The sequence below is a fragment of the Hermetia illucens genome, chromosome 2, assembly GCF_905115235.1.
Source record: "Hermetia illucens chromosome 2, iHerIll2.2.curated.20191125, whole genome shotgun sequence".
NCBI lineage: Eukaryota > Metazoa > Arthropoda > Insecta > Diptera > Stratiomyidae > Hermetia > Hermetia illucens.
Window position 1 is genome coordinate 187636152 of NC_051850.1, and position 24503 is coordinate 187660654.

Below are 24503 nucleotides of genomic sequence, written 5' to 3' on the forward strand. Positions count from 1 at the left end.
CAAAACCTTATTAAAATCGGTTTACCGTCTGTCTGTCTGTCTGTCCGTCTGTCTGTCTGTCTGTGCATCACACGCATTTTTCTCAGAAACGGTTATAGCGATTGACACCAAATTTGGTGGAAAGGTGGGAACTGTGAACGCTCACGCATACAGGAAGTTACATTCTTTTACGTTGAATTTAAGGGGGGGTCCCCATACATGCAAAAGGGGGGTGTACATTTTTTTTTCATCAAATATACTCATATGGGGTATCAAATTAAAGGTCTCGACTAGTACTTTTCGAAGCCGGTCTTGGTTTTGACATTTGTTGGAAAGGTGGGGAGTGCGGGGGGTTGAAAGTGACCATTCCTTTAAGGGGGCCATTCTCAGAAACTACTCAACCGGAAAATCTGAAAAAAATCAGGAGGCTGCCACTATATGGTGGCTGGGCTCCGAAATACCTTCCATACTGATATCTGTACAAAAAAGTTAATAATAGTATATTACCATAATTTATAGTAATTGGCTGCAAAACCCCCCTTAAGTTCATGTTAGCACCATGAATTTTCGCAATAATATAACATTGAGCATGATTTCACCAAGTTTGGTCGAAATAGCACTATTACTAACAAAGTTATCATACGTCAAAGTTGTCGCTTCCTTGCAAATTCAAGACTATGAATGTCAATATCATCCGAAAGTGGATATTCTCACATAATATACGCATATATTACGTGCTACGTACTAAGAAATACACAAAACCTTTCGTACCTGAAGCGTCCAGCTTCCGGTTTCCCGACTTGTTGTTCGTCTTGGGCTTCGCAACGCTGGTCGTCTTTCCTAAATTCGCTGTATGCTTTCCTCCTTCTGAACTATTCGTACTGGTTTTCAGAATTGCCTGTCCGTCTTTTTTTCTCTTAGGCGCCTTCCTACTCGTTTTATACGCTCTTTCACTTTTGGCGTTTATTGACCTTGCCTTTACCTTATCCTTAACCATCTTTGACATTGGCGGAGATCTCATAGTGGACGAGCTGCTGTCGCGTATCTTGAACATATGCGGTGGGTATTATCACGGTTTTTGTCGTCCAACGATTTGCCTTCACTTTGTCGTTGTTTGGTCTTGTTGCCGGTGTTCTTGGTAGGGTCGTACTTCGCTTGAACACCTTCTCCAGATCTAAATCGCTTGTAGCCTTATATGCCAAGGTGGTCAAGTTACCCACTACCATGGCACTGCGGTCAAGAGATTTCGGCGACCGCTGGTATTGGGTCCCTGCACCGTAAATTTCCTCCTTCTTTCGTCTTCAATGAGGGTTTTATGTTCTGGGGATCCTTCCCATAGCCATTTTGGTCCACGCAGCAGAGATGAGCAAACACTAGCCCATACACAGTTAGAAAAAAGAGTGCATGAACACTGAAGTCGCGCCTAATGGGAGATCTAGCAACTTCTCACACAACTATGTTTGTCTGTCTGTCTATCACACGCACTTTTCTCAGAAACGGCTATACCGATTGACACGAAATTTGGTGAAAAGGTGGAGAGTGTGAATGCCCAGACATGCACTGAGTTACATCTTTCTACGTTGAAATTAAGGGGGGTCCTCATATATGCGTATACCGGTGTGACCTTTTTTTCACCGAATATAGCGATGTTGGGTATGGAATGAAAGGTTTCGATTAATACCTTCCGATGCCAGTCCTAGTTTTGACATTCCTTGAAAAGGCGGCGAGTGCGGGGTGTCGAAAGTGATGATTTCTTAAACGGACCCATTCTCAAAAATTTATGCAACTGAAAAATCTGAAAAAAATCATGAAGTTGTCTGCCTGTGATCAAAAAATGCATCTAATATCGTCCGAAATAAAATGACCATGTTGAGAAATCCTAAATCTCGGAGAAATGCTAGGGCGTTCACCTTAGTCGACGCGGCAGGATGTGCTCCGAGCCTGTCGAGAAATGAACAGCGTCAGGACGTAAATAAATCAGACCGAGCCAGATAAATACGTATTTTCACGCTTAATATTGGCACCCTCACTGGAAAAACTGAGAGTCCTTCGGAAACAAGTCGGGAAACCGGAAGCTGGTCGTTTCAGGTATGAAAGGTTTTGTTTGCTTCTTGTGTGAGTATATTTGAGTGTAGAACTATCCCATTTGTACGTAGCCCGTTAAGAATATGCATTTAGCATGTCAGATTTAGTACTTCGGGTTGTAAATTTACACGGTAAAGACAACTTTGAGCTACGGTAACTTTGTTACTAATAGTATGATTTTGATCAAACCTGGGGATAATATGCTTCATATTATATTTTACACTAATACCAACTTTTGTAACTCTGAAATGAACTTAAGGTGGTTTCACTCAATTTCCCCAAAAATATGGTAATATACTATTATTAACTTAATTTGAACAGATATCGATATGGAGATAATTTTGAGGCCTGGGCACCATATAGAGGCAGCTTCATGATTTTTTTTCAGATTTTTCGGTAGTTTCTGAGAATGGGTCTGTTAAAAAAATCATCACTTTCCACCCTCCCACTCCCCGCCTTTCTAACAAATCTCAAAACTAATACCGGCTTCGAAAAGTATTATACTAATCGAGACCTTTCATATGATACCTCACATGACTATATTTGGTGAAAAAAATTGTTACACACCTCTTTTATATGTATGGGGACCTCCCCTAAATCTCAACGTAGAAGGATATCAATCACTGCATGTCTGGGGGTCCACAGGTCCCACCTTCTCACCAAATTTCATGTTACTCGGTATAGCCGTTTCTAAGAAAAGTGCCTGTGACAGACAGACAAACAGACAGAGTCTGAGATGGAAGTTGCCATCATAAGTGAACGGTATAGAAACCGTCACGGTGGCATATGGGTCACAGATTCGACTGGTGGAGCGGCGATATGGGCTTGTGGTCGACAGGCCATACAATGTACTGCAAGTCAGGCAGGCAGTGGCTTCGTGAGGGCGAAAATAAGTGGTGTATATGTATATAGCTGCTACGCTCCACCAAGTTTGACACTGTCTGAATTCGAGCAAATGTTTGATAATCTTGTTCTCGACGCAAGGGGACGAAGTCCAAAGGTGATTGATGGTGATTTCAATGCTTGGGCCCTAGAGTGGGGTAGCAGAGAATCAAATGCTAGGGGGCGCAGTTTATTAGAAGATTTTGCGCAGATGGACATAGTTTTGGCTAACGAACACCTTTCAGAAAGGGGGGTCGGGCTCGGTTGTAGACCTGACCTTTGTCAGCCCTGCGCTGGCGCGTGGTGCGTCAGAGAACGCTATAGCCACAGCGATCACCAGGCAATCTTCTTTGAGACATGTGTCGAGTCAAAGGGCAAAGAGCTATCATGCCCGAAACCGAAAAAGATTTCAGGCTGGTCTTGGATGAGCAGACCTTCATAGAGGTGTGGTTAGATCAACCTGATAAAGCAGGCGCCTCTACGGAAAGCGCCGTCCATCTGGCTCAATGCATCGCCAAAGCATGTGACGCGTCTATGCCTAGGAGTTGCTCATTCGCCAGTAGAAGACCAAACTACTGGTGGAATGATGAACTGACCGGCCTTCGGTCAGCCTGCCACCGAGCCAGAAGAGCGGCTCAGAGGGCGGTAGGTAGAGTCGATCAGGGGCAAAAAGAGCGCGCCTATAAGGCAGCCCGCAAAACCCTCAAGCTCGCCATGCAGTGAAGCAAGACCAAATGCTTTAAGGAGCTCTGCTCAGAAACGGACATAAACCCGTGGGGGAGTGCTTATAGAATCGTGATGGGACGATTCAGAGGCCGCTACCCTCCGCAAATCACGTGCCCCACCCTCTTGCTGAAAATCATCCAGGAGTTATTCCCCCAGCAAGAGGAGAGCACCGATATATTCCAACCACCTCTGAATGTGACGGCAATTCCTCCAGTCACCAGAGACGAACTGCTGGAGATCTGCGGCAGAATAGGAGACAATAAAGCACCGGGTCTGGACGGAGTACCGAATAAGGCCCTAAGGGCTGGCAGTGAAATCCAAGCCGGACATGTTCGCTGAGTTGTTCGGGGCGTGCATGTCCGAGGGAATATTTCCGGCGGTATGGAAGCGGCAGAAGTTGGTGCTTCTGCCTAAGCTTGGTAAACCTCCAGGTGAACCATCCTCATACCGACCCATATGTCTTTTGGACACTGTGGGGAAAATGTTAGAGCAGGTAATCTATAATAGATTACTCCCGGTTGTTGAGAGCCAGGGCGGCCTTTCAGATCGGCAGAATGGGTTCCGTAAAGCCAGATCAACCATTGATGCCATCAAATTGGATACTGGCTTGGCCGAAGATGCAATTCACGAAAAGGGTAGTACCAGCAAATATTGCGTGGTAGTAACCCTGGATGTGAAAAATGCATTCAATTCGCCCAATTGGAAGCTAATACGGAAATCTCTAGCGAAGGTTGGTATTCCCGCCTATCTCGCTGCTATCGTCGACAGTTATTTAACTGAAAGGAGGCTTTGGTATGATACCGATGACGGACCCCAGGAGTACGTTGTTGTGGAGCATCATGTACAACGATGTACTTAATCTTGCCCTTCCGGGTGAAGTCGCAGTGGTGGGTTACGCTGACGACATAGCCCTGTTTGTTGTTGCAAAGCATCTCGAAGATGCTGAGTTACACTCAGGCTGTGCTGTCAAATGCTGGTTAGAGAGCTCTGGTCTGAGACTTGTGGAGAAAAATATAGAAGCGGTCCTCATCACGAAGCGCTGGAAGAGAAATTACGCCTGTGTTAGAGTCGGGAATCATATCATCACTTCCAAGTCGACCATCAAATACTTGGGGGTGGTGATAGACAGGAAGCTTAGCTATAAGCAACATGTGAGGTATGTTTGCGACAAATGATCAACTGCAAGTATGGCCTTGGCAAGGATGATGCCGAACGTGTGAGGGCCACGGCATACCTCTAGGTTGCTGATAGCCAGGGTGTTGACCTCCTTCATGCTCTATGCAACCCCAGTTTGGAGGGAGGCGTTGCGGATGTCAGGGAACGCTACCAAACTGAGTTCAGTCTACAGGAGGACAGGCCTGAGGGTATGCTCTGCCTTCAGGACGGTTTCAGATGATGCAGCATTCGTCATCTCTGGAATGATGCCGATTAACATCTTGGCAGATAAGATGCCGAACATATACAATGCGAAGCCAACCTCTTCCTCATCGCGGACGAAGAAGACTGAACGGGAGAGATCCATGAATAGATGGCAAGGGCGGTGGGAATGCTCGCGAAAGGGTCGGTGGACTCACAGGCTCATTCCTGCCATCAAGGAGTGGTTGGAGAGACGACACGGTGAGATTAATTATAATCTCACCCAGTTTCTCACGGGACATGGAGGATATCTCCAATACCTTCACAGGTTTAAATTGAAGACCCAGAGGACCCAGAGCATGTATTCTTCCACTGTCCGAGATTTGTGGAAGAAAGGAGGAACCTAGAGGACACTCTAGGAGAGGTGCAAGTACCAAAAATTCTGGTGCCGAAAATGCTAGCACATCAAGAGAATTGGGATGCGGTCAACTCCATGATCGCATCTATTCAAGATAAATTGCGAAAGGCAGAGGAAAGGAGGAAAGCGCGGTCACGTGCGCCGCGTATAGAAGAAATGGGATTAAGCTAGAGTGAGCTGACTCCGCACCGTGATGTAATACCTTATTGTGGTTCCGCGGAGCAGGGACGAAGTCGGGGGTTGTTTTAGTGGGTAAAAATCACACACGCTGGTGTGTCCAGATCAGTGTCTTTTGAAGATTTCCAACTGCTTAAAAAAAAAAAAAGAAAAAAGGACAGTCAGACAGACATTGAACCGATTTTAATAAGGTTTTGTTTTTGCAAACAAAACCTTAAAAAAGGTATCGATATCTAGAGTGCAGACAAGAAACCCAATAGCCTTGTGTGAAAACCTGCAACATAGAACTCGAACGCGGTAAATATGGCTCTATTTTGGTAGCCCCACACACTCAATTCGTCTGTCGTCTTTAGTTGCCGGGAGTTCATCAAAATAATCAACGCATCGGTCCAATATGTCCATTCTGTCGGAAATCAGACTTCCATCTTTGTCTTGACAGGATGAGCGTTGAAGTGTATAAGGCTTCATCCTGCTGACTTGTTGGAAAAACTTTTGCGCCTGGTCTAAAATCAAATAAGGAGTCAATGTCGACATTTTAGCTCAGCATACTCCCATTAATTTACGACAAGTGGGCAATTTACATTTTATCACCTCCATACAGAAAGAGTCTTTATGGGGATTTCATCTTCCCATTTAAACAAGCATCCTGGCGAGGCAAGGCAATCTTCGGCCAGGAACCTACAAAAATGTTCCATCAAAGCATACAAAAAGGAGTTTACCCTGCTAGTAGAGTGGGTCCATTCAGCACCTGTAAAAGTGGGTAATTAAACATTATCTTTGGCCAAATGGGCTGGACATCTCATTAAAGCCGCCATCTACCATTGTAACGCCATTTGCAAGCTTAATTCATACCAGAACTGGATGGAAAATATAATCCTGTCATAAAGCCTTGTGCAATTACAATTTCATTGAATCGATAGATTCCACTCCGAGATTAAGCGGGATTTATTTAGGTTTATGAGTCGCTCTTTGTGACTAAAGTTTAGAAGGAAGGAGCGAATATGTGTTCCCAGACTTCACTGCCTATCAGTGCTTAATATACTCCAGGCCGGGTTTAATTTCACGCATATTGGGGGGCTCAATCGGTCACAATTTTAAACCGTTCATATAAATAATCCCAAAGCAAAAAGATCCTGCTTTTTATGAGAATTGTGGCTGTAAATCCTTCAACTGGGGACTAAGTAATACTTTGAGATTTAAAATGGATGTACTTCCTCCCAACCATCCTAGATTCTCAGTAATATAAATTCTGTTATTAAAATTGTCGCTTTAAATTTTAATGGAGCTCCGCCGACGTGGCTTGGCTTCATCAAATTTTCAGAAAGTATGCGCTCCCCAGAAAATTAGCTCGAAATGTTCATCCATACATAAAGTATATTTACTCAAGGCTGTTCCCGGTTGTACGATTCGCTTCTTATAACGCTAACAGACTTGGCTTAATTGAAAGCATTAAACAGACATTAATGAAATAGTCCATTTTATATAGCGTGATTTTCTGAAATGTGCCAGGAAGGAAGCATCCCATTGTCCTGACAACGGCACTGAGACTCTCAGCGCGAGTATAGCCTACAATCGAGCCATAGTTCTGCTTCGACGCATTGTAATGACAATAATTAAAGGAAACGTCTTTGTGCAAGAGATTAAGTAATCAATCCTCCCCTGGGAAGCGTGATGGCCCATCATAGTCTACGATTCTGGAAACGATTCATTTCAATAAAATTCTCTTCGCCATTTAATATTATTTGCGTCCATGTTGGAATTGAAAGTTTTCCGGAATTGCGTAACTTCTCGGCCTCTGTCTTCGTGGAAATAAAATCGACATTAAATGGTAATTATTTTTACATGGAGCACGTAATTATACATTACAGCTTGTGAGGTAATAAAAAGTCATTTGACAACGTTCCCTACGCACCCCCGAATTCGAATCGTTTGAGTTGTACGAATGACGGCTAGTACAGGACACTCCACCCCACACTGTCGGGCGGGATACTCGTCCCCACGCGACAAGGACGTTACAAAAATGCTGGCTGCCGGCACAAATTAGTCCAATTACCAGAGACAATTCATCTTAATTAAAGCCCATTTGGAGAGCGAGTGAACGCGAGTTGAGCTCACTTTGTTCCGCATCCCCGTGAAAAACCAGCACTTCCCGCTGTCTTTGTGCTTGTTGTTGAGGGACTGCAAAGGCAATTAAATTCGACTTTTTTATTTCATTTTCCGGAACAGTATTACAGGGAGTCGGAATATACATACATATACACAGTATTTTCACTCAGGATTTGAAGAGGGAGCCCAACTAAAAAATGAATGCGTTGTGCAGATATTCGCATGGGCAAGTTTCTTGCACTCAGTTCTCTGCTGACCTGATAACCACCTGGGATTATTGCAGCCAAAAATCAGAAAGTGTAGCGAACAGTGAAAAAGGATGCATTCATGCAATGGACTCTGTAAAGGAATAGTTGATTCGCAGGTGGAGCTGACTGGGAGCGAGTTACAAACAAGCCGAGGAGGAAGGACCAGCGTTATTACGGTATACGGGAGAGATTTAAATATATCTTCCTAGATATAGTTCCTAGATTGCCAGGCTGGGAAGGGGTGGAAGACCTTATGGGCCTCCTAACCGCCCAGAATAAAAACCTCCATACCTGACTATTGAGAGTCAAGGTGGAGGGCAAGGGTAAACTCCTCACGATCGGGGTAGATGACTGATCATCGGAGGCAATCAAACGTCGGAGTTGCCTCAACTCAATTGGTACCGATTTGGCAACATACCCGTGTATGTGGAGAGGGAAAAGCCGAGGAAAGATACCTCGGAGGAGACACCGGGTGGAAAACATACCGAGGTCCCTGAAGAAGTCTCGAAAGCTATAGAGGCGGAAAGGACTGGATCAAAAAGACCTGCTGCCCAGTGAAGAGCAGAAGCTGGACGACCTACACCTACGAATCCTAGGGCTCAGGGTAGACTGCGATGCGCAGGAAAACACCATGTCGTAGGAGGAGGGCGATACTCCGACAGTGGAGAAGAGGTCCAAACAATAACGGAGCCAATGGCCAGCACTAAGATATTCCAGATAAACTCCACCATGCGAAAGCTGCATCTGCGGTAATTGCAAGAGCAAGTTCCAAGGAGAATATTGGAATAGTGCTGGCTCAGGAGCCGTGGGTGTACGGGGGCAGATTCGCGGTCTGCAAGGAGGAAGCATGTAGGTAATTTGGGACTCCTCTTGTGAAAAACCAATAGCTTGCATAGTTCTTAAACGTAATTCGCAATACATATGTCTTTCAGAGTTCTTAACCGGGGACCTTGTGGCTATCCAAGTCTCATTATAAGCCGGAAGGAGCACTCGAGAGGCAGTCGTGGCATTGGGATACTTCCCAGGAGACGAAATCCGGGCCCCACCGGAACAAGTCGCAAAACTGACGAAGTATTGTGAGAAGAGAGCGTTACCTCTTCTCTTTGGCTGCGATGCCAACGTCCACCATGAAGTCTGGGGAAGCAGCGACATTAATCCTAGAGGTGAGTACCTTCTTGAATTTATTCTTAGCAATAAGGTAGAAATATATAACTTAGGGAACACTCCAACATTTGTGATCAGCACTAGACAGAAGGTACTAGACATAACTCTAAGAAATACCCGAATGAACGGAATGGTCAGGAATTGGAGGGTGTCGGATGAACCCTCTATGTCTGATCACAGGATAATCAGATTCAACATTGAGGGTAACTCCGAAGTAGAAAGAATAATAAGGAATCCCAGGTGAACGGATCGGGAATCCTACGCAACGCACTTGAGCAACAATATTGCCCACCTTCAAGGGGGTGGTGACATCAGGAGCGAACTGGAACTAGAAACAGTGGTGGAAAACTTCAACACAGTCGTCATTGACGCATATGAAGCCAGCTGTCCGGCTAAGACAGTTAAGTCATGAAGGAATGTACCATGGTGGAACAGGAGCCTGACCAGATTGAGAACAGAGGCATGAAAACTCTTTAACCGGGCAAAACAAACCGGGGACTGGCAAAGGTACAAAAATGCACTGATTGCGTATACCAACGCGATCAGGGAAGCGAAACGGAACAGCTTCAGGGAATTCTGTGAAGGGATCGAAGAGATCACAGAAGCAACCAACAAGGCTGTAGCCAAAGACGGGGGAAAATCCTCTGTCTGTTTGAAGAAGGAAGATGGGACATTTACCGAGAATGAGAAGGACAGGGTACACCTGCTCCTCAGAACTCATTTCCCGGGGTCCTACCCCACGGTAGCAGGCAACAATATTCTGCCTGACACCCTAACACCGAATAAAAGAGGGAAGAAAGGAGAACTGGAAACTAGCAAAAGAGGTGTGGGAGTGGGAACTTTTAAACCATTGAAATCTCCCAGAGTAGATGGCATTTTCCCAGCACTAATCCAGGGAGGCCTAGGAATTATCTTAGAGTCTCTTCTGAGGGTGGTAAGGGAGTGCATAGCACTGGGATACATACCAAGGGCATGGAGACGGGCAAAAGTGGTCTTTATTCCGAAAGCGGGTAAAAAGGATGGTGTTCATCCTAAATCTTTCAGAGCAATTTGCCTAACATCGTTCGTACTCAAAACGGTGGAGAAGGTCATAGACAACTATATTAGAACTAACGTTCTAAAACGTAATCTCCTAAATGACTGTCAACACGCTTACCGAAACTGTTCTGTATCAGCTGACAGAGGTTCTACGAGACGCCATAGAAACAAAAGAAATTACATTGTACGAGTTTTTGGATATCGAAGGAGCATTCGACAACACAGAGATACAAGAGACACACAGAGATACAAGATACCCTGAGCCGCAAGGGAGTGGGAAACAGCCTGCCATTCTGGATAGGCAAAATGCTAGAAAGCAGGCAAATAGAAGTACCGACAGGTACAAATTCTATTGTCATGAACACCAGTCAAGGCGGTCCACAGGGTGGGGTACTATCGCCGCTGATGTGGAGTATGGTGGTGGATGAACTCCTGAACGTGTTAACAAATACTGGAATACAAGTCCAGGGTTACGCGGACGACATTGTTTTAATCTGTAGGGGCAAATATGAAGATACCCTATGTGATAGAATCCAAACTGGACTAAGAGTTACTAGAGCCTGATGCAGGAAGGTGGGACTGCGGATCAACCCAACCAAAACCACCATAGTACCATTCACTAGAAGGCGTAAGCTTGTTCACCTGAGAGCCATAACATTACATAATATGGAGGTGAAACGAGAAACAGAGGTCAAATATTTGGGAATTACGCTAGAACAAAAACTACTCTGTAAGTCACATGTCGAAAACACTTGTCGGAAAGCCACGAGGGCTCTGGTGACTTGTAGATCCATAGCAGGAAAAAAATGAGGTTGCAGCACGAAGATACTACTTGGGATATATACTGCAATAGTAAGGCCAATGATTACCTATGGAGCGGTAATCTGGGTAGAAAGAACCGAGCTCAGCACACAAGCCCTGTAATTCCCTACATAAGCTCCAAAGGCTGGCTTGCGTATATATCAGTGGGGCAATGAGGACATGCCCAACGGCGTCCTTGGAGGTCCTTCTGGGATTAACCCCTCTCGATCTGCACATACAGATGCAGGCAAGGAGATCAATATTCAGGATGGCCGGTAGTATGAGTGAGCCGGGGAGCTACCTAAATCGAGGGAAGATTGATATTCTTTCTAGGCGGTATCCCGAATTAGTGATAGCAAGGGATAACATGACAACAAGGTTTCACTCCGATAAGAAGTTTGAAACACGTTGGAGTAACACGGCAAACTGGGAGAACGTGGCTGCGACATACGGCTTAAATCAGCAACTGATTACTTGGTACACTGACGGATCCCTCACAGTAGAGGAAGCGGGTGCCGTTGTCATTGGTCCAAGGAAAATGTACTTTGAGCTAATGGGCAGGTACACTAGTATATTTCAGACGGAAATATACTCCATAGACAAATGTGCCTCCTTTAATCTGCAAAGGAACTACAGGGTTCAGAACATAGCTATTCTCACCGATAGCCAAGCAACGATCAAGGCACTTAGGTTCGACCAGGTGAACTCTAAACTGGTATGGGAATGCCTTGAGAGACTGAATACACTCGGCTTGTCCAACAAGGTCTGGATACTTTCGGTTCCAGGCCATGCTGGGTTGGAAGGTAACGAGGCAGCGGACGAACTAGCCAAGAAGGGAGCAGGGACGCCTTTACACAACTCCTTTGTGGAATCGGAAACGGTTTTATGTCTATAACTCTAAGAAATGAAGAGGAACAGTTGAGGGAACTATACTGGGCGGACCTACCAGGGATGGAGCAGTCCAGGGTGCTTATTGGGGGATACGAACCCATGCTTAAAACGATTGCTTGAACCTCATTAAAAAGAACCTCCGAATCATAGTGGGAATTCTCACTGGTCATTGTCGGCTGAGCTATCACCTAGGGAAGCTAGGGATATCTACGGACACTGCCTGCAGGTTTTGTGAGGAGCAGGACGAAACCTCTATACACGTCCGGGACAGTGTCCGGCACTTGTACAAAGTAGGTCGAGGCATCTGGGGGAACACTTAATACCAGATGTAAAATTGAAAGATCTGGAAGTAGGGAACATACTACAGTTCCTGATGCTTGTAGGCCTTCCTGAAATACTATGATCAATAGGTACACTATAATCAGTAAAAGGGGCACAACAGTTCTTAAGGACGCAGTGCGACTTTCCCTGAACAGAATAATAATAATAAGAGTTTGAAAGAAGTTGTAAGATACAAATTTCCTTTTTAGATTGTTTGCTAATTGATTATAAACCAGGCAAGGTAAAAAGTATGTAAATCAGTGAGCTTTCGATTTGATTCTTTCCTAGCAAGGACCATTGCTTGGCCAGCATTACTACGTCAGGAGCAATCAGATTGATGAGATCCTTTACTAAAACTTGAAGTGAAAACCTACCTCCTCGATATATTCATCGGGCTCACGCTTCTTCCAGCATTTCGTTCAGACTCCTTCTATCCATTGGGAACCCTGGGGAATGAAACATGACATTCTCTAGATCCTCGGGTATGCCACCGCATCTCATCTTAGCAGTTCAAGAAAATTCTTTTATCAGTCATTCTATATAACTCCTTCATCCGGAACATTCTTGAGTATGCCTCAGTAGTATGGTGTCTTACCATTACTGCCTTCCCTATTCATGTTACCCTGATCTTCTTACACTTCGTGATGAACTGGGTAATGTTGTAATTGGTTTCTCCTTGTTTTTGCTCAAGCCATGTCCTAATGTTGGGAATGAGCCTATCTATGCATCCTATTTGCGTTGCTAGAGATCATACGATTGCCGCATTTCTGAGTTCTCTGTACCCCATCATACGTTTTGTATGATACAATATGACGTATGATGATGACACGCAACAGGATCAAGCCGACTTTTTCTAACCAAAACTTTTCCGCTCTCAGTATCTCGGACAAGTAGGTCTCCACACCCCTTGCATGTTTTCCTATAACAATTAGTGCCAGGTCATCCCCAAAGTCGTCAATCGTAGTTTCTTCTGGGACGGGAAGAACTAGTTATATATAACATTCCTAAGCAGGGGACGCAGAATCGTCCTCTGTTGTATTTCTATCATGCCAATGTACTTTTTGGAACCCTCCTCCGTTCCATACCAAAGAATCCTTTCTGAGAGATAATTCTCAACTAGACTCGTCAAATATCCAGGAACACATATGATAGGCAATGCGCCCATATTTTGGCTCCAGTCGGCGGAACTAAATGCGGCGTTGACATCTAGCACCAACCCGCGCAGTAGTGACCAGAATTCAGCGCGTATTTGGCCAGGATCCCATCGTAAAGTGAGCGCGCTGAGACTCACGCTGAAGCTCCGACTAGTGATTGCCGCTTTCGCTTAGGAAAGAGTCTGTTGTAGAGGACTCTCTTCATTACTTTCTCCATTGTATCCGACAGGCAGATCTGGCAATATGATGCGGTAACAATCTTTTTCAGGAAGCGCGGATTCTTGCAGCCTTTTTATCACCATCATGTAAGTCCCAGCTCAAGGTTTTATATCTTCATAGTCTTACAACTGTTTTGCTCTTCCAAATTGCCTTTTTAAAGCGGCTTCGCATTTGCCTGTGTGTCTCTTCTCGATCGTTGCTATCGGATATTCCCCTTCAATTCTGGTAAAGGTAAAGTGGTTGACGCTACTTGCCGGCGTACACCAACCCGCCGCTCTCGTTGGGTGCGAAGGGTCCGCGCGGGTGAACATCAGGAAGCCTTTGGGAGAATTGTGCTGGAGGGCAATTCAGGGGATGGTAGCGTTTTAGTTGGTACTGCGGTGAATTAAGTGATGAACCTTATAACGACTGCCTTTAAAGTGAGGGGGGGCGGGGCAGTCAAGACAGACCCTATGTACTGATAGACACAAAAATTGCCAACCCACGGAAGCAGTGTCATAAACTTTGCGCATTGCACGCCCACGAAGGGGTATGCGCCATAAAAGAAGAGTAGAGATGAGCAAAAAGATAATTCCTAGTGCAAATAATGACTGGCAGCACCTAGTAAACGAGGTAAATGGGGACCCGTGGGAACTTGGCCATAAATTTCTCACCCAGAAAATCAGGGCTTTGCTGAAACCCTGCATACTAAGTACCGATGGACCGCATTGCACGGTCATTATTTTCCAGACCTCACGTACGGGTTGATTTCAACAGTGGGGAAAGCGTCGAGAATAGGAACCTTTTCACGAAGAAGGAGCTGGAAGAATTAGCTGTCCCCATGAAAAACAAGAAGGTTCCAGGTCTTGATAGTATCCTGGCGGAAGTTTACAAACTGGTGTTCCACCAACGTCCAGACTTGCTGCTCGGGGCGTTCAACGTTTGCTTGAAAGTGGGCATTTTTCCTTGTCGCTGGAAGGTGGCGAGGCTCGCACTAATCAGTAAAGGAAAGGGAGACTCTGAGCTGCTGTCTGCATGTCCTCGGCTGTGTAAGCTTCACATGAAAGTGTTCGAAAAGCACATTAGGAGTAAACTCACTGAAACTATTCGTGCTGCCGAGACTTATCCCCAAGGCAGTTCGGGTTCAGAGCAAGAAGATCCACGGTGGATTCTGCAATGGAGGCCATGGATGCGGTTCATTAAGGTGAGGCATAAAGCCGCCAATGTTGACGAATAGTGTTCCTTATAACGCTTAATGTCAGAAATGCCTTCAATTCGCTAAGATGCACAGATATGCTAGGCACATTAGAGAACTCATTCTACATGCCGAGCTATCTCTTGTGGATATTGACAGATTATCTGAGACGCCGCTCCCTGCTCTATGAGACGCTAGGAGGTCAGCGGGGGATGGGAATCATGTCGGGAATAGCACAAGCATCCACCCTAAGGCCGACCTTGGGAACGCTTCCTACGATAGTCTGCTAAAACTCGACAAGCCAGAAAAATCGCCCCAGATTGGTTATGGAGACCACGTTTCGGCACTCGTTGTTAGACGCACTGTTGAACAAGCGCAAAGCACACTTGATGGATAAGTCGATGGATGATTGCTTATGGTTTTAGCTTTGCGCTGGAAAAAACCGAAGTAGTCATCTTGACTAGAAAGCGAATTCTGACTCTGCGAAGGTGAGCTTCTTCTAGCAAATCAAAGCAGCAGCGAACAGGGCTACAGTTGGAGTCTGCGGGTTCGGCCGGCTAATGGTGAATGATCCAGTATTTACCAGGACACGTTTTCCATGGGAGAAACGCAGTCCGATCTGCTCTCCGGCGCAAAGGCATGGTCTAATGCCCTTGAGAAGGAGGTGCATCGTATGCGCCTTGACCAATTGAAGAAACAAGGAGCTCAGCCTCAGAACCGGCATTGTTGGTGATCGCGGGAGTGATTCCCATTCCCTTCCATGCTAAAGAGCGTAGAGTCGCAAGGGTGAAGATTTCAGTGAGGTGGTTGCCTGTGAAGTACTTCAACGCACACTTACCGAGTGACAACTCTTTTAACAAAAGAGGTAAGAGGCAGATGGACAGCACAGCTAATCGACAATTTGAATCCGCGGTTGACGTTTATTATTTCCTTACCTTACTTCTAAGTGGGCATGAAGGTTTGCGGTCTTATCTGGACACTATTGGGAAGATACGATCCCCTAATTTTGGGTTCTGCAATGGGATGGCCGACGACGACGAACAGAACTTTTTCTTTTATGAAAGGTCGGATAGCTTTCATCACCAGCTTTATGCAAACTCTGGGGAGCTCTCTTCAAACAGATGGAGTCGTGTTGTGCATTACGTACCGGTTCTTCTTGTTGCAAAGAAGACTGGGCTCGACCCTGAACTTACAGCTGCGTTCCACCTTTACCCTTTCGTTGATCAAAGGAACTCCTCCACTTGAAGGCTCCTTAAGTCGGGAGAGCGGGAGGGCTAGCCTGAAGTAATGCGTAATTTGGTTCCAGGCTAGTTCTCTGATGACAAGGAAGTGTTTAGTTGGTAGTCTGACAGCGTGCTATGGAGGAGTCCAACACTTGGTGCGTAAAAGCATTCACCTACCCTACTCCCAAAGAAAAGCCTCCTTACCCGGCAACATGCCACTCGTAAGCAAAGCCACTTCCTCTTACAGTGTATGGTGCATTGGTAAAGTTTCATCGGGGGTTCGTCAATGGAACTGTATCCTTGAAATAGGTGCCCACCTGCCAATCTCCTCTCTATTTCTATCTGCTTCGAAATTAAATTTTTAACCTTTGTATTCAAGAAACGAATTCAGAAATTGAAGAATGTTGCAAAGTCTGCCGTAAAGCCAGAAAACGCAGTGAACGTGCAGCAACCACCCTGGGTTTGAAGAGTTGCAAGACCTATATAAAAAGCAAAAGAAAGAACTGCAAACAGCAATAAATCTGATCATTTCGAGAGGTTATGGAAGGAAGCAAATTCTGACCATAGGGGACAGGGAGAGGTATGTACAAGGCGGCCCTCCATCAAAGGTAAACCATCACCGCTGATCACCAACCCTGATTAGTTGCGTGATATTATTTGAGTCTTTCTCCACACATTGCAAGTGAGGCAAACCTGTCCACTGTTCAGATAGAATTCGTTGAAATTCCCGACATAATCACAGCAGAAATCCTTGAGGCTGCGAAGAAGATAACTGAAAGTAAAGCCTCAGGGTTAGACAGGACAGCAACTTGAATGAAGCTCTGTTAGTTGAAGATGGTTCCAAATTTTATTAGGTGTATGCCAACAGTAGAAATGGAGAGTGTTCTCTTGGATAGGCAGTTTGGATTCCGAAGGCCGAGATCTACAATCAATGCCATAATGTTCCGGAATTTGGTCAATGGGCTTAAGACGGACAATTAGCGCGTTATCCGACAACCTGTGGGGTTCCACACAGGTCGGTTATCGGTCCTTCTCTATGGATAATAATGCATGATGGCATTTTGATGTCAGATCTCTTTAAACTTTCGAATGATTACCATGGCACCAGCTATTAAGAAATTCAAGATCCTCCCAAATGAGGCAATTTGGCAAATCTGATCCTGCCTTGAAGGAGGAGGAACATCGATAAAGATTAGGGTGTGGACAAAAGGGAGCACTTCGCTCTTAACTCCTTGAGGTGTGCCGCTCACCGGACGAAAGTAGACCATGTACTAAGCTCAGAAACAACTTAGAGCATGGCAATTTCAAGTGGTAGATTTTGGAAGTTTCCACTTTCCAACGAACAGAAAAAACGACGTACAGGCAAACAATTGATAGAAAAACAGTGAAGCGATTTAATTAAGGTTTTGTTTTCCGCAAGTCCTTAAAAAGGGACCTTTTCAAATCACCATTACCCCGAACTTTTTCAGGGAATTTCCATAACTGCATAATAAAGTAAACAAAACAAAGAGAGAGCGAACGCACTTGACTATGCTATCATTTGAACTCCGAAGAGTCCTTGCTTTGAGTTTTTCCAAAATCTCCAACTGCATTCATTATATCATCATTTTCCATAACTCTTTGACAAAATCTCTTCAAATATACATCCACGGTCCAGAAACCCTGGCAAACACTCTGATGTCTTGACAAAGGGATTGAAATATTCCTTGCGCTTCAACATTTCAAAAAGAATCTCCATTTTCCTAATTCACCTGGAATGCGGTGAATTGAATGAGTTTTCCGAGAGTTCCGTGGACATTAATAAATCTAATTTCAATCATCCACTCAGTCGCCACTTTTGGGTGAAGCCGACATCGTTTCTTCCGCACGACTGAAGGAACGTGCAGTACAACTTCATGTCTAATTAGGTAGTTCCACATACATCCTGTCTTTCTTCAGGGTGCCAGCAAAACTATACTAAAGCGCTTGAGGACTTGAGAGATCATACCCTAATGAGATGAACATTATTATTTGGAGAAATGAGCGCGGCGTATTCGTGAATGCATTTCCGTGGAATTTGCAAGGATAAAATCAAGACGAGTCCATTCAAAGATGTTTAGCATAATTTGAACGAAAGTGGGAAGTGAATGGTTCTACCATAGAACATCCCAATCTTTAAGGAAAACTCTGCCTTTATAGCTTTTTTTGGGAGTAGGGTAGGTGAATGCGTTTACGCACAGAGTGTTGGAATCCCGCAACAGCACGCTGTCGGACTACCAACTAAACACCTCCCTGTCATCAGAGAACTAACCTGGAACCGTTTGACACATTACTTTGGGCTAGCCCTCCCGCTCTCCCGGCGTTGGGAGCCTTCAAGTCAGGGAATTCCTTGCACTAACGGGAGGGGAGAGGAGGAAGGAAGTTGTCCGCCAGTCGAGTTCAATCTTCTTCGCAATAAGCAGAGCCCGAACATAATGCGCAATACGATTCCAGCTGCCAGCGCGCTCTTCAGCATCTCTCTGACAATGTGATCTGGAGAGAACTCCCTGTGTCTGCATAAAGATGCTGACGAAAGCCGTCCCACCTCTCGCAAGAGAAACAGAACACCCAATCAGGAGATCGCGCCTTCTCGATCCTGTGCAGGTAAGACTGAAAACTTCGATGCCCACTTAGAAGTTGGGTAAGGAAGTAATCAATCTCACCATGCGCTCTGTTCAACCACGGGTCTAATTTGTCGATGAGCCGCGCAGTCCATCTGCCCCTTGCCTGATTTTGCCAAGAAAGTTGCCACTAGGTAAAGGTGTGTTGACTTTCTTCACGGGCAACCACCTCTCTTAAGTTTTCGCCTTTACGAGGATAGATAGATGCGCTCCTTGACAAGGAGGGCAACGGAGATCACTCCCGCGATCACCATCACAGTCGGTTCGGAAAGGTACGATAAGCGGACGCCACTCGCACTTGAGCAAGGTGTTTACGATGCATTTCCTTGTAAAGGGCATCATCCCATACCTCCGCACCATCAAGCAGAACCGACTGCGTTGCTCCCATAAGGAGACGTCTCCTAGTTGATATAGGACCCCCGACATTCGCCATTAGCTGACTCAAGGCCGCGACTCCAGCTGTAGCCCTGTCCAGCGTCTTTCAGATAATCCCTCAATATCCGCAAGAAACAGCTTGGCACGAGAAATAGCCTGCTTGAAGCTACTTCGTTAAAAGATGACAACAGTGTCCAATTTGGCCTTTTAAAGAATGAATGGGAGAGTATGGTGGAATTGAAAGTTCTCCTAAGGCTTATTTTCCTAACTCAGCATGGAATAGCTAGCTTAGTTGAAAGAGAGGCTGACATTGATAAAGTAGGCCCGTCAGAACAAAAGTGTTGCTCCAAAGAGGTAACAACCAAATTTTCATTCTTCTCTCTTCTCTTCTCTTCATTCTTCCACACCTAAGCGCAACTGGTTACTGAAATGCGCTGCAACTTCCCCCACGATTTCCTGGGATGCCGGCACTCGCCGTCTACTGTTCTCAGGCAAGTGTCCTTGAGGCGATCTACCGGTCAGCCATCTTGGGAGAGTGGATTCCACTGCATGACGTAGCCAGCAATACAATTGCCACTCCTCCTTAAAGTGTAATCTACCCACTGCCACTTCCGCTTTCCAATTATTGTGCGTACGGTTGTCATGCCTGTGTAATACTGTCACCCCAGCGTACTCCGATGAAATGACACATAAAGAAAGCTGTTGACGAAGGCTTGGCGCTTTTGAATAACTTCAATTTGAAGGAGAACTGTTGAAATATAAACTGAACATTTTGGGTTTAAGCGATGTAGGATGGTGGGATTCTGGAGAGTATTCACTTCTCTCTTGCTGCACTGTGTTTTTGTACTCTGGACATTTTTGTGGTAGTGGACGCGAATCTAGTGTCAGACTGTTACTAACGGATACTTCATGAACGTGATGGGTGATCTGATAACCCCGTGAAGGAGGAGCCTCGTCTTATTGACCGTAACAACAACGGTGAGAGGTTTGTAGATTTATGCAATTTTTATCGCTACGTCATCGGCGGCTCACTATTCGAGCGCTGCGTCTACCATAAAGGTAGTTGACTTTCTTCTGATCGGAAACCAACAGTTATCAGATCAACCGCATCGGGATCAGCGGTAGCTTTAGAAGTTGTCTCCTGAATATGCGTATCGAAAGGGGTGTTACTATGGACTTCCAGGGCGCCATTGATTCATCATTCGCCGTCGGTTCCGTGTCGTTATTACGTCTGCCCGCAGAAATTGGGATATCGATCCTTCCGAATTCAATATGGACCGCCTCTGCGATCCAGTTGTCGTCCAGCAATGGGAAAACTTTCTTAATGCGCAAATAACACTGAATCCAAGCAACCCGGATAAGGAAATTGTTGATTGTTGGGTTGTCAAACTTGTCTGCACCTCTGATGCGGATGAAATTATTGACTACGTCCAAAAGGATGCCACAAGACCTGGCTGACACTGGAAAAGTGAAGGTGGATCTATAAACATAAGGAGTCGATCCGCTGCTGTTAAAAAGTATACCAATGCGTTGGTGAGGAAAGCAGAAGCGGTGAAGTTGCACTTCTTGTGGATGATATGACAAACCACCGTAACAGGCAGAGGTTGCTCCTCCCAACAGAAACCAAATTATCGTTCCTATCAACGGAGGAATTTGAAGCCCAAGCCCAAGCCCCCGGGAGCGAGACCGAGAGGCGAACGCCCTAGCCCTACATCCATCGTTTCGTCATCTTGTGCGAATGTTTTGAAGGTGCACTTTTCAATGCAAACGTTCGAGGAGTCGATTGGACTCGTTGCCGACGTTCTAGAGAAGTTTTCCTACTCGAAATTAAAGGGCTGAATCACTTGTTGATGGAACTCCCCTTAGGCGACCGCTTCCCGAGTCAACTGTTGCGTGAGACGAAGCAGTTTATTTATTTATTTATTTATTTATTTAATGAGGACAATACACAGAAAGCAAATTTCTTATTACATATTGTCCTCAGAGGGAGGAGCAAGTAAATGGCATATTTTGCGCTTAAAGCTAGAGAGGGACATAGAGTCAAAGGAACCAAGCTGTAGGGCATTGTAGGACCGGTAAAACCTCGGGATCGGAGAGTGGAAGTAAATCTCGAGCTCGGCGAAGGGTACATAAAAAATGTCCGCATTACGTGTGTTATGAGACGAGGCGATACGGAAAGTAATATCCGAGTTGGCGAACAGTCCATCGGCCCATTGCAGAGTTTAAAAAGAGTACACATATTAAGGGTAGGGAGGGGAGAGTGAGGGTGCGGAGTCGTGACGGATAATCAACCCGTGGAAGGTTCTTTTATAAAAGAGGGACCGGGTGAATTTGCGTTGTACAGCTTCAAGAGCGCGGCCGTCACGGATGCGGTAGGGGGACCAGACTACACAGCAATATTCAAGGATGCTTTTGACAAGGGAATTGAAGAGTGTTAAGGAGGGCTGAATTGAGGTAAAGTCGGACGAGGAACGTAGGAGGAAAACCAGACATTTTGGAAGCTCTATTGATGATGTCAACGAAGTGGGAATTGAAACAAAGTTTATCGTCGAATATTACACCCAGGTCTTTGAAGGAGGTCAGTAGTGAAAGGGGTTGACCACTGAGAGAATAGGAAAAGGATGATGGGGAGGGTTTAAGGGAATAGTGCATGCAGTGGCATTTGTTGACATTCAGTGTTAGCTTGTTGACCGAACACCAACGGGCTAAATTATCAAGGTTGGATTGTAAGAGAGCACAGTTCAATGGAGACGAAACAGAGGCAAATAATTTAAGGTCGTCTGCGTAAAGCAAATACGAGCAGGTGAGGATGGAGGCGAGGTCGTTGATAAAAAACAGGAAGAGTAGGGGGCCAAGTGTAGAGCCTTGGGGAACACCAGAGGAAGGAGAGAAGGAACCAGATGAGTGACCATGAAAAGAAACTTTGCAGGAACGGTATGAGAGATAGGAGGAAAGCTAGGAGACGACTGAGAGAGGGAAGTCTAGCGAAGAAAGTTTAGAAAGGAGAATGTTGGGCGCGGATATAGGGGGGTTCAGCTTCTGTTCGACACTGGTCTCCACCTCCACTTTCAATAGATCTCTCTACTCAAGCAAAATGACTTACGCCGGTCCTACTCATTTCACTTTCGATCCCTAAAGCCTATCCCTTCTCCTCTGCAAACATTCATCCAAATAAAATTGTAGCAAGGGGACTACACACAGGAGGAGGAAATCAAAGTTCTAGGGGGCATGGAATGTCATTATGTATTGGATAATAGGTAGCTAACCGGCCCGTGGCCCTTGTGGTTCATATATTGGTGTATCGACGACGCCTAGGTGGTTTTATTGTGTGGTTCTCCATCCCATTTGGCAAGCCATAAACAACTCTGGTCGCAGCAATATGCTAGCGATCACGGCTGCATCACTTACACGGCCCTAATACTTTACTTTTCACGCGCAAATGATCGAAGAACGTCAAATATGTACAATGCTTTTTTTCACCATACAAATTCAAACAATGCGCCGGGAGACAAATCTCCTATGTGTAGTCGTCTTCACCTGTAGGTTAGCCGAAGGTTTTGTGTATGCCAATATTTTGGGAACAACGGGTTCACTGTTTTCCTCGTAATCGGACGAACTACCGGGAATCGGCACAAAAAAAACATGGAACCTGCAAAAAAACAGCAGCCATAGAGAAAATTACCATGGTAACCGTCAAATGAGGGCCTGCTACATTTCGTTCCTTTTTTTATGGGAAATTCCATCAATTGCGATTAGATACGCATTCCTGATTTCTTGAAAGCGTTTGGTATTCTAGGCATTCACAAATCACTCTACAGGAATTCCAATTGAATAGCAACCTCCCAAGTTAACTATTATTTCGTTGCATGGAAATCATCCGTTTTCCCCCTGACTTAATGAAGGGACCCGAGAAAGCAAATTTCCTTAACGCAAGCAAATATTTTCAGTCAAATTACTTTATATTTCCTGAGTGACGCCTGGACTGGAAAACGTAATTCCAATTCGATCCCCTAAATTCCTTATTATTTTTCATGTTTTTCGTCCATAATTTAAACTGAATTTCCGAGCCTCACCCCTCACTCGTCCTGTTTCATTCCACTTTATGTAGTTTTATAACATAACAAAGAGACTCCTAATTTAATTAAAGGAGGAAAAGCAGAAAAAAATCAAGCACTCACCTCCTCTGACGTGAACCTCCCTGCTCAGAACGGTCCCAACTAAATTTTTCAGTTTGCACCTGTATTTGCGGGGATGCGTTGGGGTGAAAGAAACAGAACGGAAAAAATTATGAGAATAGATAAAAGTTTCCAACAGTTCAGATTATCTTTTTTTTGTGTTACCTGTACACTGTAGAGTGAATCTCATGACGATATTTTTCCGCTGAAAAAGGATAAAATAAAAGGCTGCCATTCTGTAAACTGAAAACTAAATCTTGTTGCGGCGGTATTGGGGACCATTCGACCTGAAATATAACAGAAAAGTTTTATAATTAATAAAATTGAAATTGGATGAAGGAGCACGTTTTATCGGGGGCACAATTGTTTGCAGCGAAAAATTGAGGACTGTGGGAAGGACTGCTTTGTGTTTGGAGCCAATCAAATAAAAACTGAGCTAGTTAGTTTGCTGTTTGTAAATTGAATTTTTGAATCAACATCATGGCAGGAACTTTACTAATGCATTATTGCTTCTCATCATCATCAACGGTGCAACAACCGGTCTTCGGTCTAGGCCTGCCCTAACAAGGAACTCCAGACATCCCGGTTTTGCGCCGAGGTCCACCAATTCGATATCCCTAAAAGCTGTCTGGCGTCCTGGCCTACGCCATCGCTCCATCTCAGGCAGGGTCTGCCTCGTCTTCTTTTTCTACCATAGATATTGTCCTTATAGACTTTCCGGGTGGGATCATCCTCATCCGGATTAAGTGACCCGCCCACCGTAACCTATTGAGCCGGATTTTATCCACAACCGGACGGTCATGGTATCGCTCATAGATTTCGTCGTTATGTAGGCTATGGAATCGTCCATCCTCATGTAGGGGGCCGAAAATTCTTCAGAGGATTCTTCTCTCGAACGCGGCCAAGAGTTCGCAATTCTTCTTGCTAAGAACCCAAGTCTCCGAGGAATATATGAGTCAGCCTAATCAGTCTTATTAGTTTCGTCAGGATACCGAATTCTCTCATCGCCGTGTATAGTTTTACCCTGGCTATGCTATCATAGGCGGCTTTAAAGTTGATGAACAGATGGTGCAACTGTTGTCCATATTCCAACAGTTTTTCCATCGCTTGCCGCACAGAGAAAATCTGATCTGTTGTTGATTTGCCTGGAGTGAAGCCTCTTTGGTATGGGCCAATGATGTTCTGGGCGTATGGGGTTATCCGGCCTAGCAAGATAGCGAAGAATATCTTATAGATGGTACTCAGCGACGTGATACCTCTATAATTGCTGCACTGTGTGATATCTCCCTTTTTATGTATGAGACAGATAATGCCTCGTTGTCAATCGTCAGGCATAGATTCGCTGTCCCATA

General features: G+C 45.1%; 1 protein-coding gene across 3 annotated transcripts in view; it reads right to left on the reverse strand.

Annotated features, from left to right (window-relative positions):
- LOC119650092 (Down syndrome cell adhesion molecule-like protein Dscam2) overlaps positions 1-24503 on the reverse strand; it is a 305680-nt gene that overhangs the window by 146749 nt on the left and 134428 nt on the right. For all 3 annotated transcript variants that reach the window (XM_038052607.1, XM_038052609.1, XM_038052608.1), the window contains exons 4-5: positions 23317-23438; positions 23155-23213 (exon numbers count right to left, since the gene is read on the reverse strand). In XM_038052607.1, the coding sequence (XP_037908535.1) occupies positions 23155-23213; positions 23317-23438 (181 nt within the window). The remainder of the gene's footprint in view (positions 1-23154; positions 23214-23316; positions 23439-24503) is intronic.